At 45.3% G+C, this 20,294-nt stretch overlaps 5 protein-coding genes across 15 annotated transcripts in view; 2 read left to right on the top strand and 3 right to left on the bottom strand.

Annotated features, from left to right (window-relative positions):
- Positions 1-1,110, bottom strand: part of SGSM2 (small G protein signaling modulator 2) — a 41,610-nt gene extending 40,500 nt beyond the window's left edge. For 4 of the 8 annotated variants that reach the window (XM_090122655.1, XM_090122658.1, XM_090122656.1 and 1 more), the window contains exon 1: positions 953-1,110. In XM_090122655.1, the coding sequence (XP_089978781.1) occupies positions 953-1,009 (57 nt within the window). In that variant the 5' untranslated portion in view covers positions 1,010-1,110. The remainder of the gene's footprint in view (positions 1-952) is intronic. The other 4 variants (XM_090122657.1, XM_031591418.2, XM_031591413.2 and 1 more) reach the window with 2 other exon arrangements.
- LOC116227855 (uncharacterized) lies at positions 1,008-2,255 on the top strand. Its single transcript, XM_090122779.1, has 4 exons — positions 1,008-1,100; positions 1,187-1,470; positions 1,651-1,822; positions 1,919-2,255. The coding sequence occupies exons 1-4, from the start codon at positions 1,008-1,010 to the stop codon at positions 2,132-2,134; spliced, it is 765 nt and encodes a 254-aa protein (XP_089978905.1). The 3' UTR covers positions 2,135-2,255.
- TNFAIP1 (TNF alpha induced protein 1) lies at positions 2,255-15,250 on the bottom strand. Of its 4 annotated transcripts, none has more exons than XM_031591433.2 (8): positions 15,128-15,250; positions 13,577-13,779; positions 13,079-13,375; positions 11,577-11,746; positions 10,301-10,390; positions 10,152-10,204; positions 7,019-7,214; positions 2,255-6,449 (listed from the first exon to the last, which is right to left on the bottom strand). In XM_031591433.2, the coding sequence occupies exons 3-8, from the start codon at positions 13,293-13,295 to the stop codon at positions 6,231-6,233; spliced, it is 945 nt and encodes a 314-aa protein (XP_031447293.1). In that variant the 5' UTR covers positions 13,296-13,375; positions 13,577-13,779; positions 15,128-15,250; the 3' UTR covers positions 2,255-6,230. The 4 variants fall into 4 exon arrangements, with proteins under 4 accessions (XP_031447293.1, XP_031447294.1, XP_031447295.1 ...); XM_031591434.2 differs by lacking the exon at positions 15,128-15,250 and adding an exon at positions 14,964-15,102; XM_031591435.2 differs by lacking the exon at positions 13,577-13,779 and having other exon boundaries at positions 15,128-15,242.
- IFT20 (intraflagellar transport 20) lies at positions 15,213-17,162 on the top strand. Its single transcript, XM_031591438.2, has 4 exons — positions 15,213-15,420; positions 15,595-15,680; positions 16,473-16,576; positions 16,903-17,162. Exons 1-4 carry the CDS (start codon positions 15,294-15,296, stop codon positions 16,982-16,984), a joined length of 399 nt encoding a protein of 132 aa, XP_031447298.1. The 5' UTR covers positions 15,213-15,293; the 3' UTR covers positions 16,985-17,162.
- A 271-nt stretch (positions 17,163-17,433) lies between these two features.
- Positions 17,434-20,194, bottom strand: TMEM97 (transmembrane protein 97). Its single transcript, XM_031591436.2, has 3 exons — positions 20,012-20,194; positions 19,249-19,393; positions 17,434-18,749 (listed from the first exon to the last, which is right to left on the bottom strand). The coding sequence occupies exons 1-3, from the start codon at positions 20,129-20,131 to the stop codon at positions 18,499-18,501; spliced, it is 516 nt and encodes a 171-aa protein (XP_031447296.2). The 5' UTR covers positions 20,132-20,194; the 3' UTR covers positions 17,434-18,498.
- Positions 20,195-20,294: the final 100 nt, after the last annotated feature.

Here is a 20,294-nt window from a genome sequence, read left to right as displayed (position 1 = left end):
TTCAATTCCTGCCTGCGTTGACACACCGCCTGAAAAGAGCCTCCCCCTCAGACCTCCCGATGCCGTTTCCTTCACCCAGCGCAGAACGGCTGGGTTCCTCCCCCCAGTGCAGCACAGCCGGAACCGCACGCACCGCGCTGCTCAAGCCGGCCGGGACCACGAAAATCCCCTTCACCCATCAGGACAGCACCGCAGTGACAAAACGCATCTCAGACTTATTTATCTACGTAAACATTCACCCACGAGAGAAGCGCACCCGACGCCCGTCCCGCTGCGTCCCAGAGGCGCAGTTCCGTACCGAAGCAGCACACCTGTGGCTGCGCCGACCCGCACCGCCCCACCGCGTCCCACCTCCCCAGCTGTGCGCGGGTAGGAGAAGCTGTCAGAAAAACTTCGTCCTGCTGTGAGGGACAAGCATTAATGACACCCTCGCCCCGCTCTTATGTAAGAACAGCCGCGCACAGCTGCGGCGGCCGGAACGCCGCACGAAAGCCCGGCGCAGCCCCGGCTGTTACCACCAACGCTACCAGCGCTGCTCGGGGGCAGCGGCCCGAGGGACGGAGCTCAGCTCGGCGGGGCAGCGCCAAGCGACCCGCGGGCGCACAGCCGCCATCCCGGGGCAGCGCCGCGCCTCCGCTCCTCCCCGGAGCGCCGATGCATCGCCGCGGGACGCGTCCGCTCCGCCCGCCAGCGGCACCGGGAGTCAAACAGTGGGACGAACCCCGCACTTCAATCCCTCCCGAAGGGGAATCAGATTTTAACGCGATCCGCCCGCAGCTTCGTTTCGTTTGCTCTGGGTGGGCAGTCGGCCCTGCCGCCAGAGAGATTAAACGCCTTCGTCACGCGGATCGCTCCGGGCGCCGCTACCGGACCGCAGCCGCCCCACAGGGAACCGCCGCGACGCGGCCCCGCGCAGCAGCGGCTCCCGCGGGGAGGCTCAGCCCGCGCTCACCTCCTTCTTCACGTTCCACAGCAGCTTCTCCTTCGCGGCGTCCGCCGAGCAGCTCATGGCGGAGCGGGGAGCGGGGCCGCCCGCCGCGCCGAGCCCCGCGCTCAGAGCCGCCGTCCGGCTCCGCTGCGGGAGCGGCCGCGGGGCGAAGGCGCGGCGCCGCCCGGCCCGGCGCGGAGGGGCTGCTGCGCACCGCGCGGCTCCGCGGCCATCTTCCGCGGCTCCCGCTGACGTCAGGCGGCTCGGCCCGCCCGCGGGCGGCGACGCCGGGAGTCGGGGCGGAACCGCACCTGCCTGCCGCCGCCGCCGGGGAGCCCGCGGCGACCGCTCCGCTTCGCGGCGGCTGCGCCGACAGACGGGCGGGCCGAGCGGGGCGCCGCGCTGACGGAGCTCTGGGGGCCCGGGGCCGCGCTGCTCCATCGGCAGCCCGCCGTGAAACCGCCCGGCGGGGAGCCCCGGGATCGCGGTACTCGTGGGAGCCTGCGGCAGCGCGCCGAGAAGGGAAGGGGCTGGAGCAGCAGGTTAGTTACGCGCGTTTAAGCCGCCTTTTGCTAGGCATCGTTTCCTTGTACTCCTTTATTGTCTGTAAAAGAGCAAACGGCACGCTCGGTCCGTGTTTCTCATGTTTAATCTTAGCAAAAGGACAGAACTTTGCAAAACCACATGGAAATGTCGTTTTTTTTTGGCAATTAATTCCTCAGTCCACCCCCACAGCAGACACCGCTACACTACAGACGTGGCGAATCCAGGGCAGCAAGGACCGTCACTGCTCCAACCACGGATCTTGGCTCACGAGGTGAGGAAGCCCAACAGGACAGACAGCAGATGCCGTCTGCCCAGAGCTCCCGTCCTCCTCGAGTGCAGCCTGGACAGGTTCGGGACCTCCATAACAGGAGCTGAGTTACTTCTGTGGTAGAGGTTGCACGCGGCCTTAAATGTCAGATCAGGATGCTGTGTGATTCTTTTTAGGAAGTTATTGTCAAGAACACAAAACTCAACATTGCCACAACTAAAGGAAAATCCCAGAGAAAGAACCAGCTGCCTGCAGCACGCTCTCAGCACGCTGATGCCTCCTACAAAACGAGCCTGCAGGGCTCATGTGACAGGCAGGGACACATCGTACAGCAAACAGACCCTGAGCCACTATCTCTGCATCCTGGGAACCCACATGGCAAAAAATTCTGATGCTGGAGAAAAATCAACGGCAATGTAAAATAATGCTTTATTAAAAACCTGCATTCCATTTCCATGTCGTCGTTGATAACAGAGAAAACACCTTATTCAGTAGTTAATATGGTTAACTGCATTCATTACTTTATTCGTAAGACTGACCTTTAAAAGTTAGACAAAAAGAAAACTAAGCCTGATGCCATAAGAAAACAGCTTGATTGCAGAACGTCAGTTTCAAGAGCAATCACATTTACTATCCTCCAGATACAAAATGTAGAAATCCAAAGTGCTGTATTGTTATGAAACAAACTAAGCTTCAACATCCCTCTGAAGTAGGGGAGAGTCTTACCCCCATTTTATTACAGATGAGGAAAAATTCACATGCAGAAAAATTGACTTGCTGTCTGTGTCACCAAGTTAGTGGCAAAGCTGGAAACAGAGGTCATGTTCTCTCATCTCTTAACAGGACTTCAGTCGTCCTAACAGAATGCACAATGTGAATATGGCCATAAAGGTCTAACATCAAGGATTGTCACAGGTTATAATCTAAATTATACTTCACCAGCATTTCTAAAAGTGAATTATGTCTGAAAATTTAAAATACAAAAAATAAAAGCATTGCCTGCTTCAGGCTGAAGGCAGCAAAATACCACACTATCAGTCTTCTCAATGCCCTCCAAGCTTGGGTCAGCTTTTTTTTTTTTTAATTTTTAACTAAAAATTGTAAGAGATGTGAAGTCACTGGAATGTTACAGTAGGATAGATGTTTCCTGTTCCAAAAACTAAATGTCAAAGTGAAGGTTAAGCATTTCATTTTGCCTTGGCATTTATCAAGCAGTTGGAGGCTGCTGCCCTGCAGAGCTCTCTGTTTTGGCATTACTGCCTAATTAACACCAATATTGAAGAACTGTTTAACATAAGACATTCACTCAAGGCACCAAGGCTCCTTCTCTGCAGAAAAGCTGAGGTTGTTTTTCATTATGTTAGGACCCCATTAGAGAATCATGTAAGACTTTATTACATTGCTTGTGTATAAATGTCAGTTAATGTTTTCCATTCATTCTTTCAGCCTGCTAACAATGTTTGAATGCACAAAAGTTCACTTAAATTCAGAAGTGAAGAAAGTAAGGTTACAAATGAGGCTAAGAGGTACCTCCTCCTAATGGCAACTTTAAATTCAGTCACATCAGTAAACACATCCAATGCTGATATTCTGTGTAGGAAGCCATTGCTCTTAATTAGCAGACGCAAATGCATATAATTAGAAATCTGTATCATCTTAGCAGGGATGATAATGTGATGCTTAAAGCCAGCAGAGAAGATTCTTAGGAAGCACAGCTCTAGAAGGGGTCAGCTTACTGCAAACAAGTGAATGTTGCATCACCCTTTTCAGTGCTGCTTTTTTTTCCATTATACCTAGGATGGGAATCTCTAATAGTACTATACCATTTAGTGGTGTGCAGACATCCCAGAACACACCTAACAGTGAATTTCCTGATGTCTTCCAATTCAGGATCTGTCCACCAGTGGAGGGAACTGTTGGACTGTTAGTGAAATCCAACAGCTATTCACCTAGGATCTTCTCAGCCACATCCTGAAAACCTTATCAGGATAAACACCAAGACCGTGGTTTTAAAACTGTCTTTTAAATAGACAAAACTAGTTGTTGCTATGGGATACAAGGAAAAGAAAACTAGCTAAATCAATGCAGAAGCTTTTTTTCCCCCCCTACAGCATCGTAAGAACTCCACAACATGAATCAATCGCCTTAAGGAATACTGTGAGCACAGATGTGAACCATCAATTGAAGTATCTGAACCAGCAGGCTGATCTGACGCTCTCTTTCACATTTTGTCATTCTTCTGCTTATAACTTCTCTGAACAGTTGTGCAAGGCTACCCACGTCACTTACTTAATCTGCTAACATCCACTGTGATAGTAGTAACATGAAAAAAACTCATTTGCCAAGAAATACGAATGCCATACTTATTAATTTTTAAATGGCAGACTTATTTGTTGCACAATGGAAAAACAAAAAAGTACGAGACTAAACTCAAACTATCAAGTAAAGCAAAAAGAACATTTCACTACAGTCTTCACTGGTGGCTTCAAAGCACCCACCATGATTTAATTTAAATATTATCAGTGAAGAAAAATCAACTGAAAAAGAGAAGAAAGAAATAAAATCCACATCACACTTCATCACAATTAAAAACAAAAGTTTTAGTCAAAACTAATCTCAGCAAATGTATTTTTCCTCACAAGAGAAAAAAACAGCTGAGAAACAACTAGAAGAAAGCAATATAGAAAGAAAAGAAGTTGTTAGAGTTTTAAAGAAGCCTTTCAGAAAAAGGCAGGTCCATTACTGTGGCAACTTACTTCCTGAATGTGAGGAAAGTAGGTGCCTTTCATGTAGAGGCCCAGTTAGGCAATAAACCTCCCACGTTTTGCAGCCATTAGTGTCTTCTTACAAAGCCTCAACAGTTAGATTTTCAGAAGCCTAACTGAGTGGAAATCACTGTTTCGTTCCCCCCCCCCTTTTTTTTTTTTAATAATCTTCTATCTTGATTTTAGTTATGACTTTACTTCATCAATTTGGCTTTTGCACTTATTTGCTTTAAAACTTACATGTAATTTTGGCACTGGTCAAAGGAGTTCACAACTAACCATCATGGAATCTGAGGCTTCCACCTTCACATAAAATATAAGGAAATAAAAGCAGTGGTGGAGCACACTAAGCCACTGACACACGTCCATACGTGTCAATGAGCAACCTTCAAGTAATAACCTTTTCTAACAGTGGTAAAATTTGAATCTGCAACCTACATTTGAAACATACAATCAAACAGTTAAAAAGAAATCAGCAACTTTTCATACTAAAAGTTTTTCTAGAGACCCACTGTGCAAACCAGCTGGCACTCCAGTCTTCTGAGTAGTCCTCCGAAATTAGCATCCAATCAAGCACTCAGAATAAAGCTGATATTTCAGCTTACTATCTCTTTTCTCTGTCCAAGGCCTCCTGCATGCCTTGGAACATGTTTTTATGATTATTCTTCAACTTCTATGCTCTAGAAGTAATTCAGAACACAAAATTTAAACTCACTCTTCACTATATTATCTAGCATTAAAACTGTATAGTCTGCACTTCCCCAGCCACTGTGTTTTTTTCCCCTGTTGCTGGAGAAATTTAACATCAAATAACACTTTTGGGCCACGGGGAGAAACTAATGTAAAATTACATAATTCTACAGGTTGCCATTGTTTAGATGAACAGGATCACACTATCAAAGCCCTGAACAATGCCATCCCTACCACAGTCTATTCTTTAAGTTTTCTTATTTGATAAACTTTACTCCTTCACCATATCTATTTTTTCCAGTTCCCATGACATGTCATTCTATGTGTATTTAAATTTTCAGATATTTCTTATTTTTCACAGGAGGAGATTTTTTTGATGATTTGACTTCTCAGAAAAGCATGCCTTAGAATTAATGAGTTTTAAATACAACTAAACTGGAACACAAATTGCTGTATGCGTATAAGGAAAAAATAGGTGGAAGAAATCACATTGCAGTGCATCTTACTAGTGGATAACTAACTGTTTCCTCCAGGGGTTATCAGCTGTAGTGTTTCATAGAAGTAGTCATGTTTGAGTTCTTTCCACCCCCTCTTCAGTATTTTGATTTAAGAACCAGAAGTTCCATTACACCAAACCCTAAAAGGACAAGTAACTGAAAAAAATACTTTCAAATCATTCCATCTCATTCAGAAAAGCAGTACTTCCCACAGGAAGTAAGATATGTACACATCGTTAGATATAAAAGAGCAACCACAAATGGTCACAGTGTTTTGGAATCCATTTCTCATGTTGCATGAAAAAGGGGCCAGTCTGTGTTTAAAGCACATGGTGCAAAACAAACATCTTAGTTCTTAAAGCCCTTGGCCTTTAGTGTTGTTTTGTGTGCATAAATGCCCATTTGCTTCTCTGGAGAGACGAGAAGCCAAATGAAAATCAGTCCAGAGTCCAACTGACCCCTCCCTACTTCCTGATCTCCATCAAAGAATATTGATACAAGCCTTGAAACCAACCCCTCTCTCCTCAACTGACATGCTAGTGGCCAAGCTGACGGTCATCATAGGTGCTGTATCTCTTCACATGGATTCGGCGCACTCGGTCACGAAGTTCAAAACCATCATCATCCTCGCTATGAGAGGCCTGGCTTCGGCTCCTGCTGGTTGCTTCCAGCAGAGAGTTATCAGGAACTCGCGGCGTTTCATACAGTAAGACGTTTAGAGTTTCCTCATAAATACGTGCCTCAGGGAATTCAACCTACAAAGAACAGCAGATGTCATTTTCCTGATCTAAGCAGGGTAACCTGTCTGGAGCACCTGCTCAGAAATAACAGACACAACCATTTAGTCAAATTACATACGACATCTACATCAGCACAACAGAAACAAAGTTGGTAAGTCTAAGTAACTGCAGTGAAGTAAACTTAAGTAGGTATAATAAAATTAAAATCCTTACTTAAAGTTTATAGGCATTTACATGGTTTTGGGACACAAATTCCATCAACTTTACAGATCAGCGCTAAGAAGACCACGCTTTCAGAATTACCATTTGCAGTCCTTCAGCCTTCTTTGAATTCTACCTAGTATGTGCCATCTTTTACCAAGTACCAGCTAATGCTGCAGCACTGTAAGTAGTGAACCACCCAAGTAACATGGAGGTCACTGACCATCAATTCCAGTCAATATTCATGACTGCCAGTATCAAAATCTCCCCAAGAAATGACATTGCTTCCCCCAAGCAATTTGGTATATCTACATCTTTCCACTATGCATTATTCAACTGCTTTATTACAAACTATAATAAACAAGTGGGTAGAACTCCTGTACCTTGGTTTGCTTCTTCTCTGTGGCATACACTATAGAGGTACAACAGACTTCAGCAAGTTTCCGACCCTGTCCATAGAAAGACCAGCAGCAGATTTCATCCCCTATAACATCCTTAATGAAAAGAACTCTGCCATTGAATCGGAGAGAAAGTTTGTCAAACAGTTCTATGTTCTTCAGTAAGTTGTCATCTGAATTACTGTAACAAACAAACAAACAAAAAAATTATTTTTTCCTCTGGCTATCTCTACAGAGTTTCTATGCCTATTCCACCACAGTTTTAAGCACTGATATAACTGCAGAATACAAGTAAGTAGTGACTCATTGCCATATGCTGCCAAGGAAAGAGAGGATAATAGCAAACTTAGATACAAATAAGATGCTCTGATTTTCATGAACAAACACACCAGCCTTCAGAAGTTACATAATTAATAACGACAGCATAATTTCCCAAATAATTACATTAACTATCTGCAATTATTTCTTTACTTACGCTCAAGACAATTAAATCATACGCTAACCACTGTTCTGTTTAGCTCAGTAACAGCCAAGTCTAGAGTCAACATGTCTTCAAAGGCTAGCTGAAAATCATAGAATCATACAATCACAAGGTTGGAAACGACCTACAAGATCATCCAGTCCAACCGTCCTCCCATCACCACTGCTACCACAAGCACTAGACCACATCTCACAGCTCCTCGTCCAGGCGCCTCTTGAACACTGCAGGGACGGCGACTCCACCACCTCCCTGTGCAGCCATTGCAGTGCCTGACCACTGAGAGAAAAAGTTCTTCCTTATGTCCTACCTAAACCTCCTCTGGTACAACTTGTGGCCATTTCCTCAGGTCCTGTTCGTTGCCTGGGAGAAGAGGCCAAACCCCTCCTCACCACAACCTCCCTTCAGGAAGTTGTAGAGAGCAATGAGGTCTCCCCTGAGCCTCCTCTTCTCCAGACTGAACAATCCCAGCTCCCTCAGCCGCTCCTCATAAGACTTGTGTTCCAGATCCCTCACCAGTTTCGTTGCCCTTCTCTGGACACGCTCCAGGGCCTCAATGTCTTTCCTGCAGTGAGGGACTGAACTGAACACAGCACTCGAGGTGCGGCCTCACCAGTGCTGAGTACAGGGGATGATCACCTCCCTGCTCCTGCTGGCCACGCTATTTCTAATGCAGGCAACATGATGGTGTTCTGCATGTAAAACTAGCCATACTTCATACAAATTTCTAGGGTGGATACACTATTTTGTAAATTATGTTTTACTGACAGGCAGTACAATTTAGGATTTTGATTAATTTTCCAAGCAAGATATAAGTATTCTGGAGAAAAAAATAAGTATCATATCATAGTTTTAAAATCAAGTAGAACCATCAGAATTAGTCTTAAAATTTAAAATATTCTTTAAATAAAAACATGATGACCAACAAATATCCAATTTGAAATTAAAAAAAGTACAACTTAAAAGCATTATTCTTCTGATATTAACTTGAATGCCACTCTATCTAAAGCTTGTACTCTGTGCACGTTTTTATCTCATTTTATAGCTGGCTAGGAAATTGTGTGCAGATATGTGGAAGATAGCGAGCACATTACTGACACAACAACAAAACTAACCTCACCAGCTTTAACAGTAAAATTCCTTACTCAGTGGACCCAAAAGCTGAAGGTTTGCACTTTGCTGCCATGAACCTACCCAGAGGAATGAAATTATACTTGTATGCAGTACCTTAATTTTTGGAAGTAGTCCCAGAAGGCTGTGAATATTGTTAATCAAGACACTGCTGCTAAGAACAACCAACTAGGCTTCACATAAAATATTTAGTCCAAGATGTACTTCTGTTCAGATCTAAATCAAAAAAGCATGATGTGCAACCCAACAAAACCTTCAGCGCTTAAAATATCGTGTGATGAAATCAATTTGGGACTCAGCCAGTAACAAATCCCAGGCATTATCAAATGCAGAGCTGCAAAAAGAATTTAGAAGTCTTCATCCATTTCTGATAAACATGACCACAATGACTACGTAACTAGAACTCCTTTCATAATGTTGATTAGGAATAAGAGAAGGAAATAGCCTTTGGTTGCTACTAGCCAGCACGGAATTTTAAATAAAGATTCCTCATTTAAACACCATCAAGGCATGAAGATTTGTGTGCAAGGAATAATTAGAATCCTACAGCTAGTTGAGATACCAGCACCTTCTGGTATCTAGGATTCTGTTGCTCTCATTGCTAGCATGTTTACATTTCCAGAGCCATGACGACTAATATGCTATTCTGCACTTGCTTTAGCATCACTGCCATAAACTAACGGATAACACCAGGAGGAGTGCAGAGTGACTGGCAGATACAAAATGCAGTTTGCTGAAAAATGGGCTGCTCTTCAGCACTCCCTCAGGTAGTTTTTCCCGACTACGTGAAATTTCATGATTGTTAGAATCCATCTCTCTGACAGAAAGACAGTCAGTTTGCCTAGAGAAAAAACTTCCAAGACTGCATGTTAGACAAAAGGCTAAAACTGAGAATTCTGCCTAGCATAAAGGATTACTCACATCACTTCAGTGACTGGCTTGGGAAAATCCAGAGCAATTCTGATAGCATCATAATGAATGGATCCTGATAGTTAAACCATAAAGCTAAATGAAAAACTAGTGAATTCTTGCACTGGCCCTGTCAGGGTTGTTCCTGAGCAGAACAGATTCTTTCCTTTGTAGCGAAATAATTAATTCATCTAGAGTCACTGGAAGAGACAGAACATCAAGAATTTCTGTAGGTCAGGGTAAACAGAGTGAAAAACTGAGGAGGAAGGAATCATGGCTGCATTGGCTTTGCACCAAGAAGCTAAGACTCTGTTAATAGTTTGCCTTCTATTCTGTTTCAGTCAGTAGCCTCATCATTCATATTTCTCGTCCCTTATCTGTTCATCTTTCTCAGGCACACACCTCCAGCACAGCATTTCAGGAAGTTTGGAGGAGGTGACAAACTATATTTGTATTCATATCGACCAAAAATAACTTTACTCAGATCCACATTACAGCACTGTTGTAAGCTAAATAACAAAATACAAGTTAGGCTGTACCACACTTTCCTCCGCCCCCAAAGTTAAACTTTCCCAGTGGGGGAAATACTTGATGACATACCTGGTGTAAGAATATTTGTTGTTGCTTCTATTATACAGCAGCTTAACAACGGGCTAACAGAAGGGGGAAAAAAAATAATTAAGCTTTGTCTTTGAATACATTTAGCAAAAATTCAGTTTCTCACTGAATAGATGGAGAAAAGCAGTTACTTTTATTGAAGATTCTATCAGTCTTTCTTCTTCTTTAGGAGATGTAATAATAGGGATGTTACAGACAGGTTCATACAAGTCTTTCTTGTCCTGTTTTGAAAAAAAAGGAGAAGAAATGGAAATAAACCTCAAGAGACATAAATGCTAAAACTAACATCTGCTGCTGCTTGCTCTTCCAGACCCTCCAGCCATGTTTCCAAACCCTGTGATGCAATGGAAAAGCTCTGTGTTGCTATAGCAACCACAGAGCATTACCTTGATCTGCAACCCAGAAATACAGCAGAGAGATTTCTTATTCCCAGAAGGCAGCGATAATTGAAATACTGGGATGCAGGTGAACGTCCTTCTTAGCTATAGCAAAGACTCTGAGCTCAAGTCATATCTGCTTTAAGTGGGTTTATTATTCTGTCCTTTTTTGAAGAAAAGGATAGTATGAGTTTTAATCAAATCAAAAGACTAAGTATAGAAGAATATCAGTCATTATGAACTGAACATTTGGCAAGAACAGTACGTCACCAAAATGGACTTTAGCCCCTTGCGATACAAAAGCAGCAATCAAGAGTGTGTGGTACAGTCTGTGAATCCAGATTCCTTGCGTAGCAAATTAAAAAGAGCTCAATAGCTAATAGGAAAGCCTTGGAACATTTTGTTTTTAGAAGAGGTGTTTTGAATTCCAAACCAGGAAGAGAACTGTCAGTGTACCTTTATGGTTTTTTTTTTTTTCAGTGAATATAAGAAGCGTATTAAGCCTAGTGCATGAGGTATTTGTTAAGTATTCAATTTTGTCCTACAAGAAATATTACTAATCATATATAAAGTATCTGGGCTAGCCTCATTAAAAAGCTTACCAAACAAGCTGATTTAAATCAGCTGAACTTGAACCCATAGGAACTGGGTGAATTAATAATGCTAACTAAGGTTTACATATTTGCAATGTATAGCAATAAAATTATAGAAAAGTCCTTAAAATCAATAGTGCTTACCATGCCAGGTTTTTTTAACCATTAAAATTCAAATGTAATAACTTTTTCGACATTTTCAAAAATTTGAAAATGAGCTCAGGCATAAGAAGTCTGGAAGGCTGTGCTTTGACACCACATAGGTCTGAGAACCTCCAGGGAGATCATAAACCAAATTTTATCTCTATTCAAAGCACTGCAGAATGTTAGGTATGCATACAGAACAAGGAAAACCATGGATTTGATAAATGGACTGGACAAGATCTTAAAGTGCTGTCTAATTTTGGCTATGTTACTTTGGTATTTCCATTTCTTACCTGCAGAGCTGCTTGGCACATATCAACTAAGCCCTGAATGAGATAATACTTGGCTTCTGCCATCAACTCTTTGATCTCCTGTCTGTGTTTTGGAAGTGCAATTGTGTCATCTCGGAGATAGTTTAAAATGGTTCCAAAGTGCTTCCCACAACGGTCTATAAGGATCCAGCCTGAAAAATAATGACAACATTTCAATGACCTTGGCACTAGGAGGCAAAAAAAAAAAAAAAAAACCACCACCAACCCTCCTCAGAGAGGTTCACTAAGCCAACTGTTGCCTGATACTACACAATGTTCTTCCAGTTCCATTCAGGGGGAAGACTTGACTGACTTTCAACAAATTAGTATTTGTTACAGAACAGAAACTAACAGTGGAACCACTCCCTTGGAACCTTGTCTGTATTCTCACCACTTTCCAGCACCCCAGAAGAGAAGCCTTAAGCTTCCTATCACTGGACATTTAAAAAACTGCAGCAAGAACCTGACTGCACTGTATCTAATGATCACTCATTGTACCACTGTACCAAAGTTATTTTCTGTGCTTCATTGTTTCTGTATTACGTTTCAGTTAAAGTAATAAGCCTTTTTAATTACTACAGGAAGTCACCAGTTTATATCTATTTAAAAGGACAGACCCAGTGAGGAAAAAATGCTGTTCCAGCCTCCAAACAGGAGGAAGAAACAGGACAAGGATGATCAGGAAGGAGTAGAGGAGGGGATACAGCACAGGAAACAGCAGTAGACAGTTTTTGCAATTCTGGAACTTCCTGCAGTCACATTCACTAGGAAACAGGATATCTGACTTACGGGCAAACAATAGCAAAGGACACACACAGACATAGGGCTTAATAAAGTGCCCAATCATTGTTCACAAGGTGGAAGGCAGACAAAAATAAAAAGTTATTTTATTTTAGGACCTAGGTATATAAGGTGGCATAGGAAAGAGGGTTAAAATACTGCCAGATTCTCCACCTAAGGCTGCCTGAAGACAAATCTTGTCCTCCATTCTGGTAGAGGCTCTTACACAGAACTGCTGGGCCAAATAGATTTAGTCTTACGTGACGTTCAACAGGATTCAGCCTACCTGAAAATACTCAGCTCAGCAATTGAGGCTGAGTTGAGTTTTAAAACTGAAAACTGAATCTCCCCTCCCTAAAGACATTTTGATTAATGCCATTACATAACTCCATAGATATGACAGCCCACATACTGTCTGTTCAGTCTTCATAAAAACATCAACGATCTGCATACCAACTGTGACTGCAGGAAAGAGAACCAGTCCTTCCACTGTTCATTTTAGTAACAAAAATACACATTTATATAAAGCACAGAGGACTGGTAGAGCCAATGGGATTTGGCAGCATAATGTTCCCCGTTATTTTTGGAATACAGCTTTCTCCATGCCTTTCACTGAGCACAGCTTTAATATATTCTAAAAACAAACAAAAAATACCCCAGCAGTTACTTTACAATATTCTCAACAACAAAAGATGCTCACTTACCTTCCTTATCTGTGAGAACTTCCATTCTACCACTGAACATGGCCTTCAACATTGTGTCGTGCCTGGTCAGGACTTGAACTGTAGTGTAATACAAGGAGCCCCCAACATTCAGTCGCACATACTTGTTACCAAGGCTGCCGACTTTGAAGCTACAAGTTTTAGGCTTGGGTCCCACAGCTGGGCAAAGGGTGGTGGTCAGACACGTGTCCCCCGACATCTCTTTCTGTAGGTAGATGACAACCCTGCAGAGCGTGGGCTTGATGGATCCCGCCGTGGTTGGCGATGAGTCACGAAGCACTAGAAGAAGGTGGGAAGGCAAAAATGGTCATAGCCTCCAGACTCTTGAAATGGAAATGTTTAAGATCAACACAGAAGCCTAGAATTTTCACAAAGACACAAAGCCACGAAGCCCACAATGAAGAGACAAATTCAGTATATTCCTAAGGACACATCTACGCGTTCGGACAACACAAAACTTAGGCATATTTTCAAACTTACACAGCAATACAGAAGCTGTTCAGCATCACACAGTCATATTATAACTGCATTACTGTGAGTGAGGCAAGCTGAACTCTTCTGGACTTCCTGTTATTCAGCCTTCAGCCAACACTACAATCAACATACAGCACTGCAGCCCAAGGTTAAGTGCTAGATGGAATTCAGCTCCCTTTCAACTTCCTGAAAGAACATAACTTTTTTGCCTGCAGGAAGGAAACAAACAGAACAGAAGAGTTTTTTTCCAATTCTTTCATCTGGGGATTACATTAAAAAAATGTTTTAACGCGATACTCTTATAGCAGCTGCAACTTCTTCAAATGACTTGGTACTGAAGTGCTGGAACATTACATTCTATTTCCTGGAAACTCCTTTTATTCAATTTTTTCCCCTCACTCCTAGAAAAATCAACAGGAAAGGTAACGTAGCTTTTACTGCTGTTGTTGAGGAAAGGTAAGCCTAACAAATGTCCAGTCTTTGGAATATCTGTCTCAGTTAAAAAGCCAGCACGATATTGGCCAGAAGAGTAATTCCCCACCAGTAACCAAGCAACAGCAACTAAAAATTGCTTATTACAGTTGTGTTCTATGAGAAGTTAATTACTCAAATAAAGCAGCTAAGGGTAACAGAGGAATCCATTGAATATGTTGCCAGTAACAAAGTTACTTCTTATTAACCATGGGTTATATTATCACACACAGAAGTCAACCAGAAGTACAAGCAATGGCACACTGTCCTTCACCTAAAATCTCTGGTGAAAACAGAAACACGACTCAGGTCTGCAGGTTTGTCCTCAATGTCCTGTCTCACTTTAGACAACAAGAACCCTTCCTCCAAAATAAAAGTCTGTTTTTAAGGACAGCCAGAGTCTGTAATGAGCCACAGCTCTGGGCGTGCGTGGAGCTTTCCAACCTCAACAGCAATCTCTCTAGACACGCGCACTAGCGTGAACAACTTCTGCTGGTTGCCTCACGTCTGGCGCGTCGTTAGAATCCAACGCAGAGCGCGACCAAGCAGGAGACAAAGCCGTCACTGAGGCCGTGTTAAGGGCTCACGTAGGAGGCTTCCGCAATAAACAACGACGGAACCTTTAATTACCCCCGTTAACGCAAGATAAAGCGTTCCCCGTGTCTTCCTTCCGCCGGAGGGCTGCACAACAACGGCACGGCCGCTGAGGGAGCGCCCTGCTCAGCGCCGCCACGAAACGGAGCGGCGGTAACAGCTCAAGCGAAGAAAACAAGGAAAGAAAAAACAAAGGAAAAAAGACGCACAAAGCGGAGAAAGCAACCAGAAGAAAACGAGAACTGCGCGCCGAGCGCCCCGAGCAGAACCGCTCGTGCCCAGACGCGCGCTCCGCCCCGCTCCGCCGCGGCCCTTCAGCTGCCCGTACCGGCTGTGCGGGCCGCTCCGGCCCCGTCCGGGCAGCGCCAGGCCCGGTGATGCGGGGCGTCGGGCGGCGCGCGTCCCAGGCCACAGCAGCGCCTCGGGCCAAACGCGGCGGCCCGGAGCTCCGCGTCCGCAACCCGACGGTGCCCGGCCCCGGCGCTCGCTCACCGCCTGCAGCCACTCCACCGCCGCGGCCCGCGGAGCACCTCACTTCCTGCGCGCCCCGCCGCAGCCCGGAAGTGCTTCCTGACGCGCGCCGCGGCCCGGAAGTGCTTTCCTTGGGCCGCTGTGGCAGCCGTTAGGGGCGGTAGGTCCCGTCCCGTCCCGCCGGGCGATGGCGCAGGCGGCGCTGGGCTCGGCGGGGCTGCACTTCGATGAGCTGAACAAGCTGCGCGTCCTCGATCCTGACGTAGCCCAGCAAACGGCGCAGCTCCGCGAGGAGTGCAAGGCCTTCGTGGACAGTGAGTGCTGCGCGCCGGGCCGAGGGGCGCTCCGCTGCCATCTGCGCGGCGCTGACGGCCCCGAACGCGCGTGCGCACTGCGCGGCCCGGGGGCAGAGCGGCGCCTCGCTGTCGCTGTGGCAGCGTTCGTCTCCCGCGGTGTTTTGGGTGCTACGTGACTGTTTTTCTTTTCAGAAATAGTAGAATTTCAAAAAACAGTGGGTAGCTTAATCGAGCTCGTTGACCAGCTGGCCAAAGCTGCTGAGAGCGAGAAGATGAAGGTACCGTGCCGTTACGGGCTGTCTTGTCTGCCGCCCCGCGCTGTGTGTGTGTGAAAAGCCTCCCGTCCCGTTCTGTCACAGCGCGGCGGCCCTGTCAGCGTCTTAGGGGCATTTCTGCGGCCCCACGTGCATGCACTGTGGGAGCACGAGGCTCTGCATAACTGATCCTAACAGCTGGGATATTTTGAGCACTCAGTGCCGTACATCTCCTGCATTTAACAACCCTGCTGCTGTCGCTTATCTGTCTTGCTCCGCTTGCTCGTGGAGAGAAAACATCTCTCCAGTCACACCTTGTCCTAGCAGGGCGTAGTTCTCAAGAGACACGATGGGCTCTGTGAGGAGGAGAGGGCTATCCAATAAAAACCTCTGTAACTACCTCTGAAACGCGTACTTCTGCATGTCACCAAGCGTTCTTTATTTTCTCACTTTATTATGGAATTGGAAATGAATTTTCAGCACAATTGTTGCTGATTGCTTTTTCCTTATTTGTTCTGTGGGAGAAATTCCGGAGCCTGTCTGTTGGTAGCCAGTCACCAGGGGTCAGGCTGCATTTCCAAAGAAGCTGGTGACTTTTATTTCAGGCTGTTAGGAATGTCTCAGGTTGGAAGGAAGCCTCAAATGCCTTAATCTGCCCAGCTTCTACAGGGTTTGTGCTTGCTCCACAGCCCATTCGGCAGGACGGTACCCCTTTTGCTGTTAGCATGGCTGAAACGTTCTAATCGTGACCTGCTGGTAGTGAAAGGGATTAAAAATTCCCTGTATGGCTCCATCACCAAACGTCTGTTTTGACAGGCCATTGGTGCACGGAATTTGCTGAAGTCTATAGCAAAGCAAAGAGAAGCACAGGAACAGCAACTTCAGGCTTTAATAGCTGAGAAAAAGATGCAACTAGAAAGGTGAGCTTTCTATTAAATACTTTTGGGGCGCTGATGTAATGGTTGGAAAAGGAAGCCGTGTAGCATATGAGAAACAGCCACTTTCTGAGAAGGATCATTTCTAATAGCTTTGTGGCTAACTGAATAGAGGTGATGTGAGATCAGGCAGTTGTGGAAATTAAAACTGTAACAGTGCCAGGTAGACTTTTAAAGGCATTGTAGAACTGCAAAGTCTAATTCATGTAACTTGCTTTAAAAAGGACACACACATAGCATAGGCTTCCTTCTCAGACCAGTGAGCACTGTACTAAGTCATCAGCTGGTAACCTATTTTCTTTGTCTTTCAGATACCGAATAGAATATGAGACTCTGTGTAAAATTGAAGCGGACCAGAACGAATTCATTGACCAATTCATTTTTCAGAAATAGAAGACTTTAAGATAAAGGCTAACTTGGAAATGTGAGCATTCCAGAATCTTGAGAATTCCAGAAATATGCAATTTTTCACTGTGTACGAATGAATATAGATGGTTTGTGCAAATAAAAGTGTATTTTAATGCAGTGTGAATTACACTAAAAGTGGCAATAAGGAGGGCTTTCTAACAGATGTAAGACTGTTCTGTCCTTTGATTTTTATAAAAGCTTTGTACAGTCAGTAGTTCAAATTCAAATTGTAGTTGAATTAATACTACTGTTCCTATGCTAATGCCTCTCACTTTTTGAAATGTGCAGCTCTTTCAAAGAAATAAGGAAATAAACTATTGTTTTTCACCTTCTTGGATATATCAGAATTAGTTTCTTCCGTTGGGTTACTGGGAAGCTTGTAAGTTTGTGACTCCCTGAAACTGAATGCCTGTGGTCTAAAATCAAGGCTTGTGTTGGAATGGCAATAGATGCATTTTATGTCTGTCCTTAGGCAACCAAATATGAAAATGTTGCCTTTTTAAAGCTTGTGGAAGGTTTAAATTATACACCAGTAAAGTCCTAAAATAATAAGGCAGCGACAGAAAAAGCCAGCTCAGTGGCCTATCATTTTACACAAGTCTTCATGTTTTATTCTTACAGATCAAACTGAGGAAAAGAAAGTCTACCAGCAGTTGGTTTTATTTTCTATGACTTCAAAGTATAACACAATTATTTTTCTTTACCTAAGTTCCCATAGATTATGTTGGTTTTAATTATTCATTTCAGAAATTAAATGCAATTTGGATGCAGTTATTTATTTCCACACTAGAAGTTATTTCATGGAAGAGAAAAGTTTACAAATCCTTGTTTACAGCTACTGCAGTTTTTGAAGAAGTCCAGGAGGAATTGCCAAACAAAAGAAAGCATTCAGAAATCCAGATTTTGGCACATTTATCACTGACCAGGCATTTGCAAGTAATCAAAATTGGAGCAGAGGAAAATAAGGTGAAAATTTAGATGAAAAGATGAGGAAGTTAAGGATTGTTACATGATATGAAATGCTTCAAAAGTAGCTGAGAAAAAGATTTTAGCTTTGCAAATTTGTATGTAATCAGTTAAGGATTTTGTAGAATATGTTATTGGAAGACAAATTTCAACCTGAAGTAACCTTGGAGAAAGGAAAGTTGAAGGAAAAGAATGGGCTGCAGTTTCCAGCCTCCATCACACGGTTATGCATTTAATGGTTGGAAGTTCATTGTCCTAACACAGAAGTACCAGACAAAATTAACAATGGGAAGGGAACTGCTGGGTCCCTTAAGCTACAAATACCCAGGTACCACCTGGAACTGCCAACACAGGCTTCTGCCAAACCTATTTCTGATGGAAAGGCTGTGAACAAAAGCAATTCAAACTTTCCTTGCAGGAATCTGACGCTTTGGTAATAGGAACTGCAGCCAGCATCACTGCTTGTGTTTGTCACAGAGGACTGGGGTCTGGATCAAAACTAATGGGGAAGTTGTGCTTACACCTTTTACAGACTACTTCCTTTTCCTTTTCTCCACCTGGTTGTACTGAGGGCTATACAGCATGGTAAAAAGAATCAGAAGTGGTATCAGCAAGTATGGTGCATATACAGATAACAGAATGAGGCGCTCACGCAGTGTCTGAGGACCCGGATGCTCTGACGTTGAGAAATCATGGAACAGGATGTGAGCCAGGATAGCAAACAACGTTGTAGCTACATGGGTGGAGTATATAATTGCAGGAGTCCTTATCCATTTGCAGCCACCTGGGTAGAAGCAGCAAGGAGGCAATAATCAGGCAGTTGGAATCAAACAGAATAAATTAACAGAACATCAGCTGTGTGTCTATCACAGCAGGAGCCATAAGGCATCACAGGTAGCAGAAATGTAGAGCTTATAGCAACCCATGGAATAATCCAGCTTTGTGGAAACTTGGAACGATGCTGCGATTGTTCAGGGTTTTAAAGCGATAAAATAAGTGCACAGCTTAACCCAGAGCTTCATCAATGCTGGAGCTTACCAGGTGTCGGTCACTGATGCTGGTTACACATAAGTGAGCGCAGCTGAAGAGGGTGCACGAGTCACCATTTCAATTTCTGACCGGGCTCACTCTATGCTGCGTTCTCAGGCAAAACTCGCCATGAAAACAGCACTCTGTGCTGTGACCCTTCGCTGCTCAGGGCTGATAGATAAACCACCTCTGTACAGAACGTGCCGTGCAGAAACGCTGCACAGGACGCGTTCTCACACGTCGCTCATACCAACCTTTTAAGAAGGCGTAGGCTGCGACGGGAAAGAATGGCAGCTGTAAGAAGGCTTCGCAATATACGAATGCCTTGAACCACTCCGGGGGGTGCAGCATCAGGGGGTCCCGGAAGGCGGTGGCGTACCAGTGCAGCAGCTCCGTCAGCTGCGGAGAAACAGCGAAACCGCGCATTAACGGACCGAGCACCGCCTGCAGAGCGGCAGAGCGAGCCTCTGCGTGCCGCGGGGATGGAGCCGGCATTGCAGCGAGAAACGCGATTTCAGCTTAGCGAGTTGCAATGAGTTTCCGTGACAGAAATGTAAATTCCAGCACGGCTGCAAGCTGGACTTTGAACAGAGATACGCGTTGAGATTTGCAAGTTAACTATTAATTAAAAATGGCCTCCCTAATGGAACGGTTTTGCAGGCGGCAGAAAACGCGCTCGTCAGACGCAAAGCCCAGCGCCGGATCTCAGCCCGGCGGCCAGAGCCGAGCTCTCCATTCCCGCCCTCCTTCCGCCGGTCTCGCTAAGCCGGCCGCCCTCCCGGGTCTCATTGCGGACGCTGCCGCCGGAGCCGCGCACCACCCGCCCGGCTCCCCGCACCGCCCGGCGCCGCCCCCGTTCCCGCACGACGCGCGGACTCGAAGCGCGGCGCCGCCGTTCGGCGTCATTTCGCTTAAGGGCCGCCGCAGCGGATCCGCCGCGCCCGCCGCATCGCCCGCTACGTACGGAGACCGAACCGCGGGGTCGGCGGCACCCGGCGGCACCCGCCCGGCCCTCACTTGCTGCGGGTGCAGCCCGGCGGGCAGCAGCGCCTGCAGGTCGAGCAGCAGCGTGATGGGGACGTGCGAGACGAAGTAGAACGCGAAGGCGGCCTCCAGGCAGCGCAGCGCCCGCGCCATGGCAGCGGCTCCGGCCCTCGGCCCCGCCCACCGCGCGCCTGCAAGGAGGCGGCGGCCGAGGCGAGGCGCCGCGAGGCCTTTTCGCTGGCGTCGCCTCGGACGGCCGTAAGCGCGATCCTCAGAGCTGGGGCTTAAGTGAGGGGGAGGCGAGACAGGAAACGAA

This window comes from Phasianus colchicus, chromosome 21 (genome assembly GCF_987193195.1).
Source record: "Phasianus colchicus chromosome 21, bPhaCol1.hap1.1, whole genome shotgun sequence".
Lineage (NCBI taxonomy): Eukaryota > Metazoa > Chordata > Aves > Galliformes > Phasianidae > Phasianus > Phasianus colchicus.
The sequence above is the reverse complement of the archived record's forward strand: the minus strand, read 5'-3'. Positions and strand labels throughout refer to the sequence as shown.

Coding starts and splice junctions, on each gene's coding strand:
- TMEM97 (XM_031591436.2), bottom strand. CDS start 20,131: ATGGCGCGGGCGCTGCGCTGCCTGGAGGCCGCCTTCGCGTTCTACTTC. Junction 19,394..20,011: donor CCGGGCTGCACCCGCAGCAA/GTGAGGGCCGGG, acceptor GTTTCTCCGCAG/CTGACGGAGCTGCTGCACTG. Junction 18,750..19,248: donor AGCCTACGCCTTCTTAAAAG/GTTGGTATGAGC, acceptor GCTTCTACCCAG/GTGGCTGCAAATGGATAAGG.
- TNFAIP1 (XM_031591433.2), bottom strand. CDS start 13,295: ATGTCGGGGGACACGTGTCTGACCACCACCCTTTGCCCAGCTGTGGGA. Junction 10,391..11,576: donor TGTGCCAAGCAGCTCTGCAG/GTAAGAAATGGA, acceptor TTTTCAAAACAG/GACAAGAAAGACTTGTATGA. Junction 7,215..10,151: donor AACAAATATTCTTACACCAG/GTATGTCATCAA, acceptor TGTTTGTTACAG/TAATTCAGATGACAACTTAC.
- LOC116227855 (XM_090122779.1), top strand. CDS start 1,008: ATGGCGGAGCGGGGAGCGGGGCCGCCCGCCGCGCCGAGCCCCGCGCTC. Junction 1,101..1,186: donor GGAGCGGCCGCGGGGCGAAG/GCGCGGCGCCGC, acceptor CGCTGACGTCAG/GCGGCTCGGCCCGCCCGCGG. Junction 1,823..1,918: donor CTCGAGTGCAGCCTGGACAG/GTTCGGGACCTC, acceptor GATTCTTTTTAG/GAAGTTATTGTCAAGAACAC.
- IFT20 (XM_031591438.2), top strand. CDS start 15,294: ATGGCGCAGGCGGCGCTGGGCTCGGCGGGGCTGCACTTCGATGAGCTG. Junction 15,421..15,594: donor GTGCAAGGCCTTCGTGGACA/GTGAGTGCTGCG, acceptor TTTTCTTTTCAG/AAATAGTAGAATTTCAAAAA. Junction 15,681..16,472: donor CTGAGAGCGAGAAGATGAAG/GTACCGTGCCGT, acceptor CTGTTTTGACAG/GCCATTGGTGCACGGAATTT.